The 23,457-nt window shown below is 42.1% G+C and overlaps 1 protein-coding gene across 3 annotated transcripts in view; it reads left to right on the forward strand.

Annotated features, from left to right (window-relative positions):
- VSTM4 (V-set and transmembrane domain containing 4) overlaps positions 1-23,457 on the forward strand; it is a 75,829-nt gene that overhangs the window by 25,976 nt on the left and 26,396 nt on the right. For 2 of the 3 annotated variants that reach the window (XM_033940340.1, XM_033940341.1), the window contains exons 4-7: positions 3,923-4,030; positions 12,640-12,673; positions 19,017-19,117; positions 22,284-22,357. In XM_033940340.1, the coding sequence (XP_033796231.1) occupies positions 3,923-4,030; positions 12,640-12,673; positions 19,017-19,117; positions 22,284-22,357 (317 nt within the window). The remainder of the gene's footprint in view (positions 1-3,922; positions 4,031-12,639; positions 12,674-19,016; positions 19,118-22,283; positions 22,358-23,457) is intronic. The other variant, XM_033940342.1, reaches the window with a different exon arrangement.

The following is a 23,457-nucleotide window of genomic DNA, read 5'->3' on the forward strand; positions in this document are numbered from 1 at the left end:
AAGTGAATGAGGCAGGAAAGTCCGTTGGTCACCAATCTGAATTTTGGAAGGAAAATCAGTTGGTCTCCCTGTGAAGTCTCTGATGGATTTAAAAATATTCTCCCACACCAAAATTCAAATTTCTTCAGGGTATGCAGACCTCACAGCATACCTGAAGAAAGCCACACCATGATGGCTGAAATGTTAGTTTCTACTTGACAAGACACAGCGAGACCTGGAAACCTACAATAAGCATGATGCCAGCTGAGGTAACCCTGAGAAAACATATAACCCATCTTTAAACCCACCAGAGACCTTTCCATTATATGGGAAAAAGACATAGGAACATAAGAATAGCCTTACTGGGTCAGACCAATGGTCCATCAAGCCCAGTAGCCAGTTCTCACGGTGGCCAATCCAGGTCACTAGTACCTGGCCAAAACCCAAGGTGTAGCAATATTTCATGCTACCGATACAGGGCAAGCAGTGGCTTCTCCCGTGTCTTTCTCAATAACAGACTATGGTTTTTTCCTCCAGGAACTTGTCCAAACCTTTCTTAAAATCAGCTACGCTTTCCGCTCTTACCACATCCTCTGGCAACGCGTTCCAGAGCTTAACAATTCTCTGAGTGAACTGATCCTTTTAGCTTCTTTTTAACTATTTTCTTCATTTTATCATAGTCGCCCTTTCGAAAATTAAACGTCCCTACAGTAGATTTCTTTTGTGACATTACACCAACTAATTTTCTCACCAAAATTCAAATTGATGACCAATGGACTTTCCTGCCTCATTCACCACCTCAAGTCCCAACCAATCGGGTCTGAGGATCTACTATATAAAGACAAACTGCAGACCTGACAACATACACGAGTCAATTACTACAAATAATTGTACACTAACAATTAATTATTGGTGTTAATTGGCAACAGTTTAGATTTGTGTGTGCATCTTCTAGGAGGTATTCTATAAAGATGCATACACAAATCTTTTAGCATGTAACTGGAAAGGGGATGTGGCAATTGGAAAGGCATGGACAGGTCGGGGACATTCACTAAAGATGCACACAGTATTATAGACTTCAGGGGATCTGCACTAGAGAATGACACAGGGAAAAAATTATCACCGTCCCTGCCCCATCCCTGTGAGCTCAATCCCCATCCCAAAAGCTGTCAGATCCCATCTGCACAAGCCTTGAATAGTTATGATTTTATACTGAACTTATTTTATTAAAGTATAAAAAGAGACAATATTCTGTATAATTGTCATTTTATAAACACAAATAATACAGAGCAAGGATCAACAAAACCCCTGTCTCCCCTCCCTTTCACAAATATCTCCTCCATTATTACGAAAACTGAACAAACCAAATTACTACAGACAGGGCCGGATTTTCCTATAGGCTAACTAGGCTTCAGCCTAGGGCCTCAAGATCAAGAAGGACCTACATTCAAATTGTTAGCAAAATTAAAATTACACTATTCTAAAAACAGTGAACACTAAAACACTGAACCGAAAATAAGGAGAAATTCTACGCTTCGGGATCGGAACCGGCTCCGGCTGCAAAGGGGCGCCGACTTGGCTTCTCCCTTTCTTTTTCTCTCCCTGGGAGGAGGATCAGGGAGGGAAAGACGTCAGTCCGGAAACAGTTGGGCAAAGCCCAGCCTCATGGGGAGAGAGGCAAAACGTGGATCCTTCAGGACAGGGCAGCCCAGACTGGCATTGGGGGTGGGGGGGAGTTCAGTGGAAGGGGGATGGAAGGCAGGCAGGCTGGCATCGGAGAGGGGTGGGGGGGTTCAATGGAAGGCAGGCAAGAAGGATGGCATTGGGGGTGGGATGGGGGGGTTTCAGTGGAAGGGGAATGGGAGGCAGGCAGGCTGGCATCGGAGGGGGGCTGGGGGGGTTAATGGAAGGCAGGCAGGATGGCATGGAGGGTGTTCAATGGAAGGGGGATGGGAGGCAGGCGGGCATCGGAGGGGGGGTGAGGTGAGGAAGGACGCACTGGGGGCACTATGGATATAGGAAGGGGAAATGTTGTGTGTTATGTTTGATTAGTTATTGTTACAAGTACTATATATGGTGCTGAGAATAAATGTCCAAATAAGTGTTCTCGACTTTTTTTTATTTATTATCCGTGTCACATTTTTTATAAAGGTTAATACCAATAACAACATGTTTTATTTAACATATTGATATATATCACAGTAATGATGTATTTTATTATCTCCCACGTAATTTACAAACTTAAAAATGGGAGGTGAAAGGGCCTCATAAGTGGAATAGCCTAGAGCCTCTTTTCATCTAAATCCGGCTCTGACTACAGAATGCTACATAGAAAAATCAAGCTAACAGAATACTTCAGTCACACATGGCAGGAATAGTGTTAGGGGAGAGCAACTAGGGCAGTTGCCCACTGGTCAGAGAGAGCCCTAAGCCAGCTGGAAGCTAAAGAAGCCCAGCCTAGGCTTTGCAGTCCCCAGTTATGTCTAATACCAGCTCTAGCAGGATACATATTTCAAATCTGAAATATTCTAATCCAAAATATAAAATAAATTAATTTTTTTCTACCTTTTGTTGTCTGGTAGTTTTATTCTTCAAATCACATTGGTCTTAGGCTTTGGTTTTGAGTTCCTTCTGTCTTCATCGTGGCATGGCTGGCTCCTGAAGGTAAAATAGGCGCAAGAGGAGCTGGGGAGGAGATGCCACAGGAACAAGACTTTTCACCGCTCCCACGGAGCAGTGAAAGGCCTTGTCCCCGTTCTCGCGGGACGGTGAAAGTTCTTGTTCCCATTCCTGCAGTAAACCAGTTGCAAATGTCTCCATTCCTGCTGATTTTTTTGGTGACCACGGTTTACCACAGTAAATGGTCCCTGTGTCATTCTCTAATCTGCACCTAATTAATACACAAGAGTTTACACCAGGTTTCAAATGGTGTTAATCTTTATGCCTGAAGTTTGGCACTGATCCTGGCACTATGCGCTGTTTTGTAAATGACGTCCAGCTTAGAATGCCATTTATAGAATAGAAACATAGAAACATAGACATTGACGGCAGAAAAGGGCCACAGCCCATCAAGTCTGTCCACACCAATGACCCACTCCCTGACTTTTACTCCCCTAGAGATCCCACCTGAATATCCCATTTTCTCTTAAAATCTGACACGTTGTTGTGCTCAGTGTGCATATTTTTGGCAACATTTAGTGAACCTAGTCCCAAACATATAACTGCAGATTGAATATTGACCTGAATATTTCGTTAAAATTACAAATGGTATAAAAATCTTCCCATAAAGGTATAAATTTCTTTAAAAGGTAAAGTGAAGCTAAAATCTGGCTGATTTGTAGAGCAAATGGAATTTTATGATGCCTGATACAGGCAATAACCAAAACACGGTCATAAAGTTAAAATAAAATTTTGGGCTGGTTTGTAACTTCCTCATTTCTGAGACTGGTAATATGGAATGTTGCTACGACTTGGGTTTCTGGTTTGGCCACTGGTAGAAACAAGATATTGGGTTAGATGGACCATTGGTCTGACCCAGTGGGACTATTCTTACATTGCTATATTTTCTCATGTGGTGCAGCCCTCACACTGTTTGCGGGCTTTGGCAAGGGAGCTATGGGGAAAGGTAGCTGTCCCTCCCTTCCTCTGTCATATCATTTGGAGGTTTGGGAGTGTTAAGCAGAGGGTGAGTTATGTCATAGGCCCAGTGTTCCCTCTAAGCAGCTTCCCACTGCTGGCATCATTTACTTCCCTTTATTGGAAGGAAAGCCAGAAGATTACCAATGAAGGAAAGTACTACCATGACATGCTTTCAGTTGCAAAGGACAGGCAGATCTTTTGTGAATATTGCTCACCGTCATTTCCATTTTGACAGAAATTTCCAGAACTGAGCCCTGTGCATTCAGTGGTATCGTTCTTACTACCTGTACTTTTTCTCTTTCAGACCTTTATCTTTATGCAGTGTTCGTGTGTTCCGTAGGAATTATCAGTGTCTTGCTCTTCACACTAATTATCGCTTGCCAGTCGATATTTAGCAAGAGAAGATCAAGAGGTAAGCATTTGGAGCCTAGAATACATTATTTTATAACAAGAAAAGCTGCTCTGCGTGTGTAGGTGTTTGCATGCTTGTGTGTGTGTGTGTGTGTACACACATATATTAGGAACGAACAATTTCTTAAACCAACATAAGAATTTTGAATGTCGTTTCGTATTGAGTTGACCCTGAAACAACAGGAATAAAAGCTGAAATTGTAAGGGGGTTTTGTTCTGTGTCATAAAGAATGGGCACTGCGGAATCGGAAAGAAGTAGGGAGATTGTGGATGCCTTTCAAGAGGTTCTGCTCAGACAAATGGTGACGGAACCCACGAGGAAAAAAGCGATATTGGATCTGGTCTTACATTACATTACATTAGGGATTTCTATTCCGCCATTACCTTGTGGTTCAAGGCGGCTTACAAAAGATTTATAAACGGGGTTACAATGGAGGAACCGATGATAAATTAGAGTGGTAAATAGGTAATTTCGGGGCAAGGATAAATACAGTTTACAGGAATTGTGTAAATGGAGGTAACATTAGAAGCATAGTTGTTATTGCTGGTGTAGTGTCTATTTTGGCTGTGTTAATAGTAGGTGAAGTTAGGGCTGATTTAGGAATTTCTTTAAAAGTATTGTTTTTATTTCTTTTCTGAATGTCTTGTAGTCTGATGTGGTCATCAGCAGGTTGGAGATCCGGGTATCCAGTTTTGCGGCCTGAGGTCTTCACAGATGGAGAGAGTATCTCTAATGTTCGAGTGAGTGCTCACCTGGGAAAGTAGCGATCATCAAACGGTTTGGTTTGAAATAACAGCTAAAATGGAGAGCGACCGCACGATACTTAAAGTCCTAGATTTCAAACGTAAGGACTTTAATGCAATGGGAAAGTACCTGAAGAAAGAGCTGTTAGGATGGGAGATCATAAGAGAAGTGGAAAGACAGTGGTCTAAGCTGCAAGGAGCGATAAAAATGGCTACGGACCTTTATGTGAAGAAAATAAATAAAAACAAGAGAAAAAGGAAGCCGATATGGTTCTCCAAACTAGTGGCGGAGAAAATAAAGGCGAAAGAGTTGGCATTCGTGAAATATAAAAAAACCCAAGAAGAGGAGTGCAGAAAGGACTACAGGGTGAAACTGAAAGAAGCCAAGAGAGAGATACTTCTGGCGAAAGCACAGGCGGAAGAACAAATGGCTAAAAATGTAAAAAAGGGAGACAAAAATTTTTTCAGATATATTAGTGAAAGGAGGAAGATGAAAAATGGAATTGCTAGGCTAAAAGATGCTGGGAACAAATATGTGGAGAGTGATGAGGAGAAAGCAAATGTGCTAAACAAATACTTCTGTTCTGTGTTCACAGAAGAAAATCCTGGAGAAGGACCGAGATTGTCTGGCAAAGTTACATGAGAAAATGGAGTAGATTCTGCGCTGTTCACGGAGGAGAGTGTTTATGAGCAACTTGAAAAATTGAAGGTGGACAAAGCGATGGGACCAGAAGGGATCCATCCCAGGATACTATGGGAGCTCAGAGAGGTTCTTGCGAGTCCTATTAAAGACTTGTTCAACAAATCTCTGGAGACGGGAGTGGTTCCTGGGGATTGAAGGAGAGCGGATGTGGTCCCTATTCACAAAAGTGGTCACAGGGATGAAGCAGGAAACTATAGGCCGGTGAGCCTCACTTCGGTTGTTGGAAAAATAATGGAAGTGTTGCTGAAAGAAAGGATAGTGTACTTCCTTAAATCTAATGGGTTACAGGATCCAAGGCAACATGGCTTTTCAAAAGGTAAATCGTGCCAAACGAACCTGATTGAATTTTTTGATTGGGTGACTAGCGAGCTGGATCGAGGACATATGCTAGATGTAATTTATTTAGATTTCAGCAAAGCCTTTGATACGGTTCCTCATAGGAGGCTGTTGAGCAAACTTGAAGGGCTGAAGTTAGGACCCAAAGTGGTGAACTGGGTTAGAAACTGGCTGTTGGACAGATACCAGAGGGTGGTGGTTAATGGAAGTCGCTCGGAGGAAGGAAAGGTGAATAGTGGAGTCCTTCAGGGTTCGGTGCTGGGGCCGATCCTGTTCAATATGTTTGTGAGTGACATTGCTGAAGGGTTAGAAGGAAAAGTGTGTCTTTTTGCAGATGATACCAAGATTTGTAACAGAGTAGACACCAAAGAGAGAGTGGAAAATATGAAAAAGGATCTGCAAAAGTTAGAGGAATGGTCTAATGCCTGGCAACTAAAATTCAATGCAAAGAAATGCAGAGTAATGCATTTGGGGATTAATAATCGGAAGGAACCGTATATGCTGGGAGGTGAGAAGCTGATATGCACGGACGGGGAGAGTGACCTTGGGGTGATAGTGTCCGAAGATCTAAACAGCGTGACAAGGCAATGGCTGCTGCCAGAAGGATGCTGGGCTGTATAAAGAGAGGCATATCCAGTAGAAGGAAGAAGGTGTTGATGCCCCTGTACAGGTCATTGGTAAGGCCCCACTTGAAGTATTGTGTTCAGTTTTGGAGACCGTATCTGGCGAAGGATGAAAGAAGACTTGAAGCGGTCCAGAGGAGGGTGACAAAAATGATAGGAGGCTTGCGCTGGAAGATGTATGAGGAGAGACTGGAAGCCCTGAATATGTATACCCTAGAGGAAAGGAGGGACAGGGGAGATATGATTCAGACGTTCAAATACTTGAAGGGTAATAACGTAGAACAAAATCTTTTCCAGAGAAAGGAAATTGGTAAAACCAGAGGACATAATTTGAGGTTGAGGGGTGGTAGATTCAAAAGCAATGTTAGGAAATTCTACTTTACGGAGAGGGTGGTGGATGCCTGGAATGCGCTCCCGAGAGAGGTGGTGGAGAGGAAAACGGTGACTGAATTCAAAGAAGCGTGAGATGAACACAGAGGATCTAGAATCAGAAAATAATATTAAATATTGAACTAAGGCCAGTACTGGGCAGACTTGCATGGTCTGTGTCTGTATATGGCCATTTGGGGGAGGATGGGCTGGAGAGGGCTTCAATGGCTGGGAGGGTTTAGATGGGATGGAGTAGGTTTTGATGGAGATTTCGGCAGTTGAAACCCAAGCACAGTACCGGGTAGAGCTTTGGATTCTAGCCCAGAAATAGCCAAGAAGAAAAAATTAAATTGAATCAGGTTGGGCAGACTGGATGGACCATTCGGGTCTTTATCTGCCGACATCTACTATATTACTATGTCACTGTTTTGCAAGAGTGCCCAGGGATGTACTCTTTTGCTCTAATGGAGGGTCCTGTTTGAGCAAAAGGGCACATGATTTGAGCAAAAAAGATGCATTGTTCCAAGAATGTGTGCAATTTTTTTTTTTTTCTGTAATTGTCAAATTTACAAAAAAAAAAAAAAAAAAGAGCAATCAGGTTCTAAGAAGGATAATATCAGAATAAAAATAAAATACAAAATAAAGGCCCTCATAACAAACGCTTCTTCAACCCTCAGGAATTCTATGAGCGTTGGAGCATTTAGTGCTCCAGGCTGTGATGGAAACCTCTACCAAGGCTTAGTAAAAGGGGGGAAAAATCTTAAGAAAACACATTCATCCAAATCTTTTGCAATTGTAGACTGCACACTATTTATGACATTGTCCTGAAAGAGAGAAAAAAAGAATAAAATGAAAAACCCCATAAATGACACAAGGAAATAAACACAGAATATACAGACTCCAGACCATTGAAAAGGTCAGCCAGCAGAGCCACCAGAACTTCCCTAATTTCCTTTAATACCCTCGGATGTACACCATCCGGCTCCATCACTTTGTCCACCTTTAGCCAGCTCCTCACAAACACAATCTTCAGAAAATCGATAAGGGTCTCCAGCCCTAATTGCTTTTGTTTCCTGCGGTCCCGCTCCCAGCGTTTCAGCTGTGAACACAGAACAGAAATATTTGTTAAGCAATTCAGCATTATCTTTATGAACTTCTACATATCCCTCCCCTTCACCTTTGAGTCTCACAATGCTACTTTTGCACTTCCTCCTATCGCTAATATATCTAAAGCATGTCTTCTCCCTCCATTTTACCGTGCCGACTATTTTTAATTCCATTTGCATCATTGCTTTCCTGACTACTTAACTAGCCTCCCTTAACTTTTCCAGATATTTTTGCCTGTTTTCATGTTTCTGCGATCTTTTGTAGCTTATGAAAGCTATCCTCTTATTCCTTATCTTCTCAGCTACTACTTTTGAGAACCAAAGCGGCCTTCCTTTCCTCTTACTTTTACTTTGTTTCCTAACAAAATGGTTTGTTGCCCTTACAATAGCTCCTTTCATTTTTACCCACTGCTTTTCTACTTCATCCAGACAATTCATTGACATAATCCCCCAACTGAACAAAGTTAGTTATTGTAAATCTAGAACCTTCATTTTCAAATGAGTTCTCTCTATACCTGTCTTAATATTAAACCACACAATGTGGTGATCACTGAATGACAAATGATTACCCACTATACCATCAGAAACACTTTCCCTGTTTGTAAGCACTAAGCCCAGTATGGCTCTATCCCACATACGTTTCATTACCATCTGCTGGAACAGTTTTCCTTGTAGAGAATCCAGGATCTCCCTATTTCTAGGATATCCCACAACAGGGTTACCCCAACCAACATCTGCCATATTAAAATTACCTATGATCTGGCATTTTCCTTCTCTCCTTTACACAGCCTGGTATCTCTTTCCTCTCCCATGGTCTGGCATCTTTTCTCCTTCACTCCCCCTTCCCAAGGTCCAGCATCTCTCTCCATCCCCTCACCTATTTCTCATTTCTATAGAGATTAGTGATTCACTTACCTGAGGGATTAAATATCTGAGGGCTTTAGGGGCCTATGGCAAGTTCCATGTTTGCTACCCATAATGCCAGCCCTGCCTTTAGTAAAGACACTCCAATTATATTTATAATTCTTTGAGTGGCATTTTAAATACACACATCCTCTCCAAATTTTCTGCACAATTCTCTGTTCAATCCAGACTCACTTTCTTAGATTGCGAGGTCACTAGGGACAAAAGTATCTTTATATAATACTAGTATTTTAGCCCGTTACATTAATGGGTGCTAGAATATATGTCTGTCTGTCTTTATTTCTGTCTCTCTCTTCCCCCCCCAAGCCCCCCCGCTCTCTTTCTTTCTGTCTGTCTCTCTCCTTGGACCCCTTTGTCTGTCTGTCTTTCTGTGTCTCTCCCTGCCCCTGTGTCTTTCTTCTTTTCTTTCTGTCTCCCTTCCTCCCGCTGTCTGTCTTTCTTTCTATCTATCTATCTGTCTCTCTCCCTGCCTCCTATGCAGCAGCATTTCTTTCCCCCACTTCCCTGTGCAGCAGCCACAGCAGTATTCCCTCCCCCTCCATTTCCCTACCCCCACACCACTTCCCTGTGCAGCAGCAGCGTTTCCCTTACCTCCCCTTTCTCTTCCCGCGGTCTGGCCGGCTCCCTTACTGCCCCCCCTTCCCTTCCCGCGGTCCCAACAAACCTGCCGATTCCAGCAGCGTGTGCAGCACTCTACACACACTGTTTCGGGGCCTTCTACTGCCCTGATTTACTCTGACACGTCCCTGATTACATCATCAGAGACGCGGCAAAGCAAATCAGGGCAGTAGAAGGCCCCGAAGCAGCGTGTGTAGAGTGCTGCACACGCTGCTGGAATCGGCAGGTTTGTAGTCGGGACCGCGGGAAGGGAAGGGGGGGCAGTAAGGGAGCTGCTGAGACGTAAGCTTGACTCCTACGACTGAATTTTGTCAACTTTGTTTTTAGACTACCCTTAGGCTAACGGCTCCCTTAGTTACTTTGAGAAGTTTATTTTTGTTTTAAAAGCCGCCTTCGCGTTTCCTCTCTAGATCCCCGCCTGCATCGGAAGCCTTCTCCGACGCAGGTGCGGCTCGAGAGAGGAGCCTCCACCGTGGCTTTGTCTGTTGAAAATCATCCGTTCTGCCAAAAAACAAAAATGTGCAGCCACCCCTAGCATGGCTTACTTTAGGTTTCTTCTCCCTCTCCCGTTGCCAAGTCGCTGTTAATATTCAGATGCCATCTCTCTGTCTCACAGCGGGCTTGCCGGCTCCGGCCAGACAAAGTTAATTTTTTAGTTCAAAGCCGACGCAGCGTCTCCTCTTTTGATCCCCGCCAGTCGGAAGTCTTCTCTGACTCTGGTGAGGTTCAATAGAGGAGCCGCGGCGGGGGCTTTGAACAAAAAAATGAACTTTGTTTGGCTGGAGCCGGCAAGCCCGCTGCGAGACAGAGAGATGCGTGGTAAGCGCACATGCGCACTCTGCCGGCCACGGAACTACAGATCAGGCAACACGGTGTTAAGAGTGCGCATGCGCGCTTAACGTTTTATTATTATAGATATAAACTGCTTTGATTGTACAACCGAAAGGTAGTAGATCAAATCCCTCCCCTCCCTTATTTTCAAAGTCATGCTATTCCTATAATAACCAGTTTTCTTGGATGACTTCTCTTTCCCTAGCCACAGTTATGTTAGCCCCCCATGGGTTACATCTTCCAGTCTGTGTCCACTATTGCTCACCTCAAAAAAAAAAAAAAAAAAGATACATTAGAATTAGAAAAGATACAGAGAAGAACAACCAAAATGATCAAGGGCATGGAATGGCTCTCATATGAAAAAAAGCTAGAGGTTAAGGCTCAGCTTGAAGAATAGGTGACCGAGTTGGGGTGTCGAGGGCAAATAGTGAGCTATAAAGTTAAAAAAATGTAGGGATCAATATTCAGCTGCTTGAGATGAGTGTTTTGCTCACCACCGATGGCATTATTCCCAAATATTCAAAGCTGAGACCTGTGCAGGCTTCAGATTTGAATATCCAGTTACATATTCATCACTTAAGAAGCCAGGGGCTACTGCATTTATATAGTCACATTTATGTGCTAACCCTGGTCGCTTAATTTTCAGCAGCACTTAACTGGTTAGTGCCACTGAAGATAACTGGTTAACGTAGAACTGAAAATGGCTATTATGGGGGCATTTCAGGGGTAGAGATGGCACTTGGTGGGTTAAGTGCTGATATTCAGGCACAGTCCTGCCAGTCTACCAAACAAGGTGGCTAGAGCTTTGCTTGCCACTCTATGCAAGCCCCAGTCATTCATGCTTAAACACTGATTGTCAAGTCTGCACCAAGCCAACCATAGAGGCAGCAAAGCATGATGGAGTCTTGATTATAATAACATATCATCCTCAAGTATTGCTGACAGTATTCAACTTACCAGCTAAGATGTCTTCCCCTTTCTCCTGAACTACACAGCACCCTCATTCACAGCATGTGGCAAAGTGATCTACAGCATGAGTTGCCAAAGCTTCACCTCTCTTGCGTCATTTGTAAGACACAAACCACAGATGTATGTCCAGCATCAGCCTTAGTTCTCCAACACTGGATCTGGCAAATTTTTTCCCAGTCTTTTGCCATTTGCAGGACACAAACTGTAGAGATCTGTCCTCAGATATGTAGCATGGAATATTGCTACTATTTGGGTTTTTGCCAGGTACTAGTGATTTAGGTTGGCCACCATGAAGAAGGGCTACTGGGCTATACAGACCATTGGTCTGAACCTAGTAAGACTATTCTTATGTTCTATGTAACTTGCTTCACTTTTATTGTTTTCTATCCTAATTTATTAATGCTTCTTTGAGATTTTAATGTGCATTTTCAATTTGCCAAATTTTAGAGCACAAAGTTTTTTCTTTATATTGTTTTGACCTTGGGTCTTATCCTTGTGATAACTAGCAAATAAAACTAGCTAGATGATATTCAAAGTGATTTAAGCAGGCAAGAGCCTCTCATTACATTACATTACATTAGTGATTTCTATTCCGCCATTACCTTGCGGTTCAAGGCAGATTACATTCAAACTAAAAACAAGAATTGCATTCAAAATTTGAAAGAACAGAATAAGCGATGATATAAAATTTTTAAGGTAATAAAAAAAAAAAAAAACAACGTTGAGTAAAGAGTTACCAACTGGAAGTAGAAGTCTTTAGGAGATAAGAATGGGGTGAATTATGTGGTTTTAGATAACATTAGGTAAATAGAAGAATATTAGAGAGTACTAAGGGTATAGAGAGTGTTGGATGTTGGGTTGGGATTAGTCGTGCTGGATAGGTTTTATGTGTTTTTTGAAGAGTATGGTTTTAGTATCTCTCTTGAAGGTGTTGTAGTTTGTAGTTGTAGTCATGCCCACTGTATTCACTTTACATTGCCTAAGTAATAATATTCAGTGGCACTTGTCTGGACAGTGCTGCTGAATATCACAACAGACTTGCCCAACAAAACAGTGGGAATATAGGCAGCAGAATGCTTTTTGTTTAGGGGGGAGGGGAAGTTCCGCCTTAGACCTCTATCTCTGGCTCCAGGCTCCCCCACCATCCTCCTCCCCGGCCGCTCTTATTTTAATCTTTGGGCAGCGGCAATGAATGAGCCTGCTGCCATCGGCCTGCCCCAAAAGTTGTCATTCTGCAGCATGACTGGGGTTTATTTTCTTGTTTTCCTCCTCTAAATCTAGGGTGCGTCTTATGGAGAGAAAAATACAGTAATACTGCCCCTTAAATGAGTTTTAACTGCTCTGTCAATGGATTGTAAACGTGAAATGTCTTATTTTCATTCAACAGTAAAACATTACTTGGTGAAAAGCCCTCAGAACAGGTAATGTGATGCTTTCTGTCTTTTCCATGTATTATTAGAAATAAAAAGTCAAAAGCACACAAAATGTGTTCTTATATAAAGGAAACAATGTGAGCACTTTTATCCCACATACAGCATAGTGGACTCAGTTTTAGGACCTGTTTTACAAAGCCGCGCTAGCAGCTGCTGCTCGGTAACGGCCCCGAAGCCCAAAGAGATTTAAAGGGCTTCGGGGCTGTTGCCACACGGCAGCCGCTAGCGTGGCTTTGTAAAACAGGCCCTTAATGTTCATGTTCCTATGTTGCAAAAAATAGAGAACAAACTTCTATCAAGTGAATTTGAATTACCAGACCTCAAACACCCAAGGCACTACTTGTTAAATTTTTCATACCCTTACTGGGGTGGTATATTCATCATTGGTCTTGGTAAAGTGACGTGTGCATAATTAATTTATTTTTAATTCATTTTTAACAGGCTCTATATAAATTTAAATATAAAGTGCTTATGGTGCAATAAAAGGAACATAAGAATTGTCATCTCTGGATCAGACCCTGGGTCCATCAAGTCCGGTGATCTGCACACGTGGAGGCCCTGCCAGGTGTACCCTGGCATAGTTTTAATCCCCATCTAATTTACCCTTACCCGTATCACTCTATGCCACTCTTAAGGAGATGTGCATCTAGTTTACCCTTAAATCCTAGAACGGTGGATTCTGCAATTACTTCCTCTGGGAGAGCATTCCAGGTGTCCACCACTCGCTGCGTGAAACAGAACTTCCTGATATTAGTCCTGGACATGTCCCCCCTCAGCTTCAGTCTATGTCCTCTTGTCCGTGTCACATTGGACATTGTAAATAACTGCTTTCCCTGCTCCATTTTGTCGAATCCTTTCAATATTTTGAAAGTCTCAATCAGATCCCCTCGCAGTCTCTTCTTCTCAAGGGAGAACAACCCCAGTCTCCTAAGTCGTTCTTCGTAGTCCAGGTTCTCCATATCTTTCACTAGCTTCGTTGCTTGTCTCTGCACCCTCTCTAGCAGTTTTATATCTTTCTTTAGGTATGGAGACCAATGCTGGACGCAGTATTCCAGGTGCGGTCTGACCATGGCTCTGTAGAGTGATATTATAACTTTCTCTGATCTACTCGTAATTCCCTTCTTTATCATACCTAGCATTCTATTTGCTTTCTTCGCCGCTACCGATTTCAAGGTCCTATCTATCAGTACACCCAGGTCCTTTTCCTGTTCGGTCTTTCCCAGAGTTACACCTGACATACTATACTTGTGATGTTTATTTTTTCTGCCTAAATGCATCACTTTGCATTTTTCCACATTAAAATTCATCTGCCATTTATCTGCCCACTTCTCCAATTGATTCAAGTCGTTCTGGAGTTCCTCGCTGTCCTTCTGTGATCTGATTGCCCGGCATAGCTTTGTGTCATCTGCAAACTTGATGATTTCACTGGATGTTCCTTCTTCCAGGTCATTTATGAAAATATTAAATAAGATGGGTCCAAGTACCGAGCCCTGGGGTACACCGCTAGTCACTTTTTCCCATTCTGAGAACTTCCCATTTATGCCCACTCTCTGATTTTTGTTCTCTAGCCATTTGCCTATCCATCTTAGTATATCTCCCTCTATTCCATGGCCTTGTAATTTCCTGAGAAATCTTACATGTGGAACCTTGTTGAATGCTTTCTGAAAGTCCAAGTATACAATATCCACCAGTTCTCCACTATCAATTTGTCTGTTCACTGTCTCAAAAAATTGAAGTAGGTTCGTCAAACATGATTTCCCTTTCCTGAACCCATGTTGACTGGCTCTCATCAGGTCATGTGTGTCTAGGTGCCGGACTATGCTATCTTTGATCAGCGCCTCAACCATCTTTCCAGGGACAGATGTGAGACTCACAGGTCTGTAGTTGCCTGGCACTCCTCTCGATCCTTTTTTAAATATCGACGTGACGTTCGCTATCTGCCAGTCGTCCGGTATCTGTCCTATTTTGATTGACAGGTTGGCAAGTTTTTGCAATAGTTCTCCGATCTCAAATTTCAGCTCTTTTAGGACTCTCGGATGAATTCCATCCGGTCCAGGATATTTATCACTTTTAAGTTTGTCGATCTGATGGTAAATCTGGTCCAAGTCCACTTCTACTATGGTGAGGCTGTCCTGTACGACTCCCTTGAACACTTTTACTGTGTCAAGTATTGTTGCAGTGTCTTCCTTTGTAAAGACAGACGCAAAGAAGGAATTCAGTCTGTCTGCAATTTGTTTGTCATCCTTGACGCACCCTTTTCCTCCCAGGTCATCCAGTGGTCCTACCGCCTCCCGTACGGGTTTTTTCCCTTTTAAGTATCTAAAAAAGGGCTTGAAATTTTTGGCCTCTCATGCTATTTTCTCCTCGTAGACCTTTTTGGCAACCCTCACCGCCTTGTGATATTTTTTCTGATCATCTCTATGTTTGTTCCAAGCTTCGGATGTTTTTGTGCGTTTCTACGTCTTAAAGGAGTCCTTCTTTTCATTTATGGCTTCCTTCACCTCTTTGGTAAGCCACGCCGGCTCTCTTTTGCCTTTGGTTTTCTTTACTTTGGACATCTGCAGAATGTAGAGGCTTTTTGCTTCCGTGATAATATTTTTCAGTAGGGACCATGCCTGTTCCACTGTTATGACTTTGCCCATCTTTTTCTTGATCCTTTTTTTCACCATGGCTCTCATGCTGTCATATCTTCCCTTTTTAAAGTTTAAAGTCGTGGTTGAGGTTTTGGTACCTTTCCCTTCCTTTCCCGACATCAAGTTTGAAGTTGATCATGTTGTGATCGCTCGTCCCCAGCGGGACCGTGACTTCTACTTCCTTTGCTGGACCCATAATGCCATTTAGGACCAAGTCCAAGGTGACGTTTCCTCTCGTCGGCTCTCCTACCATCTGTTCCAGGAAGCAGTCCCCTAGCATTTCCAGGAACTTTGCCTCCTTGCCCCAGTTGGAGGTTCCCAGGTCCCAGTCTATCCCCGGGAAATTGAAATCCCCCAAGATTATGACATTACCTATCTTACATTCTTGTTTAATTTCCTCTATCATTTCCGAGTCTGTCTCCTCCCTCTGTCCCGGTGGTCGGTAGTAAAGGCCAATCTTTATGTCAGCACTTATCTTTCATGCCTGACGGCTGCCCAACCGTTTCACACTTGGTTTCATCAGGGGCTATGCCTCCTTATAAAAATGCACCAGTTTACTGATGAAAAAACTTTTCTTAAACATCAGTACGAGCAACCTGTGTGCTCGTTCTGATGTTAAGAAAAGTTTTTTCATCAGTAAACTGGTGCATTTTTATAAGGAGGCATAGCCCCTGATGAAATCAAGACCGATGATGAATACACCACCCCAGTAAGGGCATGAAAAATTTAACAAGTAGTGACTTGAGTATTTAAGGTCTGGTAATTAAATTCACTTGATAGAAGTTTGTTCTCTATTTTATTGAACAAATTTGAATTTTTCCTTACTTCAATTGATTCATGTTCTTATGTTCACATATGCTGCAGACTCCTTAACAAAGAATGACACATGTATAATACTCCTGTAGCCGAGCTCCTTTTTCACTATGGGAAAATATTATCTCCTCTACTTCAGTTTCTCAATAGCTTGGACATTTTTGCTTGCTCACTTTATCCTAGCTAATTTTCAAAGAGAAGCTACCCATATGGTAAACGTAGGTGTACCAAAAGTGCTTTGCAATTAAGCAAGCTACTCAAAATTGCTTCCTTTGTTTACTTACTTGAGCAGGCATATTTAAATATGTACCATGCCAGGGCAGGAAAATAAAATGCAAGGCAATTTTTTAAGCTATTAACTAGTATCCAAGGGATGCATTCAAAGAAAAATGGTTTCTCTGCCAAGAATGCCTTATGGTTTCACTTGCCTTGTTCAAAGATATCCAGATTCTAAGACTACAAGATACATTTTTTCCTTTGCCTGTACTGTTTATACCACATGTGCAACTTTAAAGGGAACATATTAATCTCAGATTGACCTGACTTAACCATTTCTTGAAAAAATGTAGAAGGAGGCATAGCGAGAGTGCCGTCTTCATGAGAGGCACTGGTGGCAGCGCCTTTTCTTTCTATACCACCCCCCCCCCCCCCCGTGCACCTCTTGAAATGTTTACCAGTGTGAGCAGCATTTTCTTTATATATATATATATATATATATATATACAGAGTGCAATATAATACATATAAACAACTGGTACAACAAAACTGCACTTATATCTAACAAATAATAATACAAGTACATTTCACCCTCCCTTCCCTCCCTCCCACCCTCCCTGGATGTGTGTGAACTCCTTTTTTTTAGAAACCCAAGGTTTATACTAGTGATCAGTTTTTACAGATTTCATGAATGGTCCCCAAATTTCTGTAAACTTGGTATAATGACCCAGTTGATCCAAATTCATTCGCTCATATCTATAAATTTGGCACAGGGTTTCCCACCAAAAGTTATAATTCAGTCTATCCCAGTTATTCCAATTTTTTGTAATCAACTGCATAGCAACCCCCGTCATAATAAGAAGTAATCTGTTCTGGCTTACAGTAATTAGACTCTTACATTGTAATAAACTCCCAAATAACACTGTCATAAGTCATTGGGATAGAAAATTCTAATATCTTATTAATTCTACCCCATATAGACTTCTAAAAATTGAGTATCAAGGGACAATAGAACAACAGGTGATCCAGGTGATCAAGATGACAGTGCCAGCATCTATTAGATTTTGAACTGTCTAACTTTTGCAAACAAACTGGGGTCCAAAAAATTCTATACAACAGAAAAAAACAAGTTTGTCTCATAGATACTGATGCTGTACATCTCATTCTCCAAGTCCAAATCCATGGCCATTGAGTAGCAGAAATATGTTGCTTTGTCTCAATGCTCGAAATGTCTTTTAGGCTCGTTTTTTCTTCAAATATTCAGATAACAATTTGTACCACTTGGCGACCTCTTGAAATGTTCGCCAGTGTGAGCAGCATCTTTAGCTTGCTTCTCACACTGGCTTCAGCTCCCTCCTGACATCACTTCCTGGTTGCAAGACCAGGACATGATGTCAGAAGGGAGTTGAGGACGGCACAAGCATCAAGTGGAAGATGCTGGTCTTGCTGGCAAACATTTTCAAGGGTTATTTGGGAGGTGGGGGTTGCTCAAGTGGCGGGAAAGAGTTGGATGGGCGCTCAAGCAGCGGGGAAGGGTACGGGGCGCACAGCGTGGTAATGCAGGGTAAATCCGGATGTCTGGTAACCCTATTATAGAGATCCTTTTTTAAATACCTGGGAAATGTTCAACAATACTGACTTAAGTGAGCAAAGAAAGAGTGCAATGGTGACATTAATAACCCCTGATGCAAACATTAGACTGAAACACAGCCCTGGCAGATTGTTAATGAATTTGACTTCCTTCTTCTTCTTGTGGCTGCTTCACTATTCTTTGTGGGAACATACTGACTTACACATCTCTTTTCTGTGCTGTGCAGAAAGGAGTTTCACATTAGCAAAACTTAAGACTGTTTTATCTAGTAACTGTCCCTCTCTTTTACTAAGGTGCACTAACCAATTAGCGTGCACACTAAACGCTAATGCGTCCATAGACTAACATGCACGTGTAAGCATTTAGCGTGCGCTAAATCGATTAGCGCACGCTAATTGGTTAGCGTACCTTAGTAAAAGAGGGCCTGTGTCTTTACTGGAACGGAAAGCAAAAGACCTGGCATGTTTACAGAATCCAGATCATAGGCAGAGATCAAGTTTACACTTTGAAAGGAGTGAGACAAGATTTTTAGATTTCTTGGAAAGAAAATGTGGATCTTTTCTAATGCTTTCCACATGCCCATCATAAAACGAGAAACCTTCAGCTTCTAATAAGTTTTGTAAATTTTAGATTGCAAATAATGGCAGTGTCTTTCAAACTCTTAATTATTGAACGTATACAGTAATAATAATAATAATAATAATAACTTTATTCTTATATACCGCCAACAATCTTGCGACTTCTAGGCGATTTACAATAAAAGAAACTGTAAATACAATCAAGAGAAACTTTACGTACAGCGAATTAAAGAGTATAGCAGTGTATATCTCGTACAACGAATTAGAGAGTATAGCAGTGTACATCTGATAACATTAATAATGTTAACGTCAGTTTGTGTGTTGCAAGGCCAGGAAGTGCCAAGTTGTTTACACAGAAGTAGAAATATTCCATAAGTTCGTAGAGTGTCCATATTTAGTGAATAGGGGTTAGTAGATACAACGAAGAAAATATATTTGGATTTATTTTAGCACAATGCAATTTATTTTGGTATATGTAATCATTTTTCATGCTTTAATAGCTCAGGGGAAACAGTTACCAGTGTGACCAGCTTATCACCTTTGCAGCCTAAAAAGAAAAAGAAACTGGCCACTGAACTTCCTCCTGCTATTCCAGTGAAAGGTATTGTAGAGTACAAGTATAAACAGTAATATTATAAGACTTATCTATCTAAATTTAAAAGGAAAATCCATCTTGCTTAGTTTTAATTTGCTACTATTTGAAGGCATACATTCATTTTCACACATAAAATGCAATGGTACCATGAACTAACTTTTGCACTGGCACATCCTCTACTCACCTGTGATCCAGTGTCTTTCCCTCCACTTCCCATCCTCTCCTGCAATCCAGTGTCTCTACCTGCACTCTGTCCCCACCCATCCATGATCTGAGGTCATGTCCTATATCTCGGACCTCAATCCCCCACATTCTACCTTCAAACTTGCCATTATTCCTACAATATGGCTGCAACATGATTCACACTTGCTGCATGCAGCCAGCCTCACAGCCTTCCTTCTGTTGTGTGCAGTCCTAATGGAAAGAGGAAATTGTAGCAGAGGAGGCAGGATGCAGTGTGTGTGAATTGCTGTCACTGCCTTTGACCTCTAAGAGTAAAGACAAGTTTGAATGTAGATGGGCGTTTTGAGAGAGGGAGAGGGGATGGGACTTGTGTACTGCCTTTTTGTAGTTACACATTCAAAGAAGTTTACATATACAGTATAACCTTGGATTGCAAGTATTGTAACTTGGTTTGCAAGTGTTTTACAAGACAAGCAAAACATTTGATTAAATTTTAACTTGATATACAAGCAAGGTCTTGCAATACAAGTACATATAGTATACACACATCACAAAATCAGAAATGAGCCGATAGTTATTCTCTCCCTGACACTGAAAGAGTGTAGTGACTGATCTAAACAAGCAAAGTATTGCAATATGAGTACATACATTACAACTGAGCTGATGGCTCTTCTCTCTCTGACACTGCGGGAGTGTCGTGACTGTTCTAAATGAGCGGGGTCTTGAAATACGAGTACGTATAGTATTTTGTATTAAAGTTTTGAGGTTGTGGAACATATCGTCTGAGTTTCCATTATTTCCTATGGGAAAATTTGCTTTGATATATGAGTGCTTTGGATTACAAGCATGCTTCTGGAATGAATTATGCTCGCAAACCAAGGTTTTACTGTGTACAGGTTCTTATTTTGTACCTGGAACAATGGAGGATTCCACCCCACCCCCGTTTTGCTAAGCCACAGTAGAGGTTTCTACTATGGCTCAGAGCGCTAGGTGCTCCGACACTGCTCCGTTGCTCATAGAATTCCTATGAGCGTCAGAGCAGGGTTGATTCATATAGTGCTTCGGGCCTTGGTAGAAACCTCTACTATGGCTTAGTAAAAGAGGAGATAAGTGGCTTACCCAGGATCACAGGGAGCAGTGCTGGGACTGATCCGACAGCCTCAGGTGGCAGCTCTACCACTAGGCAACTCTTCACCTCTTAGAGAGGGGGAATGCGAGACCATGGGTGGAGAGGGAGAAAGGGAAGAGAAAAGAGAGATAATGAATCAGAGAGGGCTTTAGAGGGAGCAGTGTTTTTGGTGCCCTTTGTCACCGGCACCCTAAGCAGTGTTTTTGGTGCCCTTTGTCACCGGCACCCTAAGCCAGTTCCTTGTCTGGTCATTTGGTTAAGCTCTGTTGTATAAAAGGCCTCCTATATAATATGGTCATACATGAAAGTACACTTGGAGGGGCATTTTCAAAAGAATATCCAAGTCAGAATAAAGACATCCACATCAGAACGTCCCAAAGAGATGTCCGTCTCACGTGTATTTTCAAACAGGAAATACGTCAAGATTTTCTATTCAAAAATATGTGAGATGGGCGTCCATGTGCTGGAGACATCCAGCGCGAACAAGCCATTTTACAAATTGGAAAGTCCAAATTATGAACTGGAGAAAACAAGGGTCATCGATGCTTGTATGGCACCATTCATAGGAAATGGCCTCATGGCTACCCATGCAGAGCAGAGAAGCAGGCTGGTGGTTAGTTAGTGCAGTGGATGGTAAACCAAGGGACCCAGGTTCAAATCCCACTTTAACTCTTTTATGTTGTAATTGTGAACCTTGTAGGAACAGAGAAATACAAACTGTGTCTAAATGTGCACCACTTCAATAGCCTTCAGGCTTGCAGGGGGCTTATATATTTTTCTGTTCCCAGAGGGCTCACTGTTAATCCTCTATAATAAAATCCTAAGTGCGCATGCACACTTAGGAGGCCGTGATTCCTGCCATCGTGATTTGTGCCTCCATGGCCCTTTCCATTTGCAGCGCATGGGTCAGCTTGCGGCACATGTGCTGTCTTGGGGCATGTGCAGCGGATTCAGTGGCGGATTGTCTCAGCAACGGCTGTGAGGTGTCCCATTCTGGTAAGAAGTGGAGGGGGAGAGGTAAAAGGGGCTGCTATGGGGGGAGGGGTGTGCTGGGGGCTGCCCGGGCTAGCAGATGCTGGACAGGGGGAGCAGGGAAAGGAGAAGGGGTACTACTGGACAGGGGGGAGCAGAGAAGGGGTGCTGCTTGGCAGGGGGGAGGTAAAACGGAGGGAGAAGGGCTACTGCTGGACAGGGGGAGCAGGCAAGAGGTGGTGGTGGGCAGCCAAGGAAAGAGAGAGACAGAAAGAAAGAAAGACAGACACACACATCTATTCTAGCACCCGTTAATGTAACAGGCTTAAAGACTAGTAAATAAATAAAAGAATTAAAGTGAGATTTGAACTTGGGTCCACTGTACTAACCAGCAGGCTACTCCTCAGATCTGTATGTTACTGTAGATCTGGAAGAGTTAGAGTTAATATTTTGTCTGAAAAAAAATATCTAAGAAATTGCCTTGAGTGAGTTATTGACAAATGCCAGTTTAGCAGACAGCAAGAACAGTATGTGCAAATAAAATATTACATCTGTTTTCAGAATAGCATTCCATACCAATTTTCTTCTGTGCTTTTTTTTCAGCACCATTTGCTGAATCTAGTCCTTATTGCAAGCAAGTACTTATTGGGGGGCATTTTCACTTAAATAAGAAATAATAAAAAAAAAAAAAAAAATAGCAGCAGATGTATTCAAGCCTTCAGTGTGAAAATACTGCAATGCATCAGGAAAGTAAATCAGATCCAGTCTGAGTTATGCAAAAGCATGTGATGTTTAACATCTGTTTCCAAGGTAAAGCATTCGATAGACACGGTCTGAAAAAATAATGGCACAGTTTCTTAATATATTTCCATGTTATCTTCTCCACAGCCCCAAGAGTTAATGCTCCTCGTGTTGCTCATAAACCCAAGCTCCTAAAACATCAATCAGGAAAGGTTATACTGGTAAGTACCCAACTTTATCATATATTTTATTTTTAAGGGGTCAATTCTAGCCCTCTCCCCAATTTTGACCTTGTGAATAAATTTCTAATATCAGATTTTCTGAATATCACAACTATAACTGGGAATATTCAATTTCTGTACTGCATATTTTCAAATTCTTTATTTGTAAGGATTCAAAGAAAGATATTCTGAGTAAGAATTAGATGGAACCAGCTTATACTGACAATTATTCGACTCTGTTCCATTATCACTTGCACCACAGATAATAATTCACCCACCTAGACATACCTTTTGTTCACCCTTTCGATGAATCTATCCTTTATAAACTTACTTGGACTCTGAGAAGGAATAAATCCATCTGGAATTGTTTTTGCCCCATATATCCCTTTGGTGCCCTTTTACAAAACAGCGGTAAAAAGTGACCTTAACACATCCTTATGCGGGTCTTTTTTATGCACTAAGGCCATTTTTTCCACATGGTTGTTTTTCTGTGTTTTCTATTTTTTTGAATTAATGGCCACACACTAATTTTTCTATTTCTGTGTGGCCATATGTGCATGAGCCTCTACCGTCACTAATAACGCATTAATTGGTTAGCACATGGCAATGTAACTGTGCTAACCGATTAGCACAGAAACCCCCCCAATTCTGTATAAGGTGCCTAAGGTTGTACATTGTGGCCGGGCCCGTCCCCGAGTAGGTGGGAAACCCGGGCTCGGATCACAGGTAAGATTTTTAGGAGCGCCTTTTATATGGTTGGTCAAAGGAAAAACCCGGAGACCGGACTTTTCGCAAAACTTCCTCGGGTTTATTAACGTGCAAAACAAAACATCACAGAATGCACAATTGTCACAGGGCACAGTCATTGAGTTCACAGTATATTACCCAAGTCCAGGGCACGCTGGATGTGCCTCTGCCTGGGACTGTCAATCTTCCTCAATGCATTGCAATCATAAAACAAAAAGATCAGAAAAATGCTTCTGCAGTTTCTTCACTGCCTCCGTAGCGTCCCCTCTCAGGTCTAAGACTTTTCCCAACCCGAGCTGGATTATTAATTCACAGCTGAGCACAACAGGTGTCAGCAAGCTTTTCCCAATACT

Source organism: Geotrypetes seraphini, chromosome 4, assembly GCF_902459505.1.
Source record: "Geotrypetes seraphini chromosome 4, aGeoSer1.1, whole genome shotgun sequence".
NCBI lineage: Eukaryota > Metazoa > Chordata > Amphibia > Gymnophiona > Dermophiidae > Geotrypetes > Geotrypetes seraphini.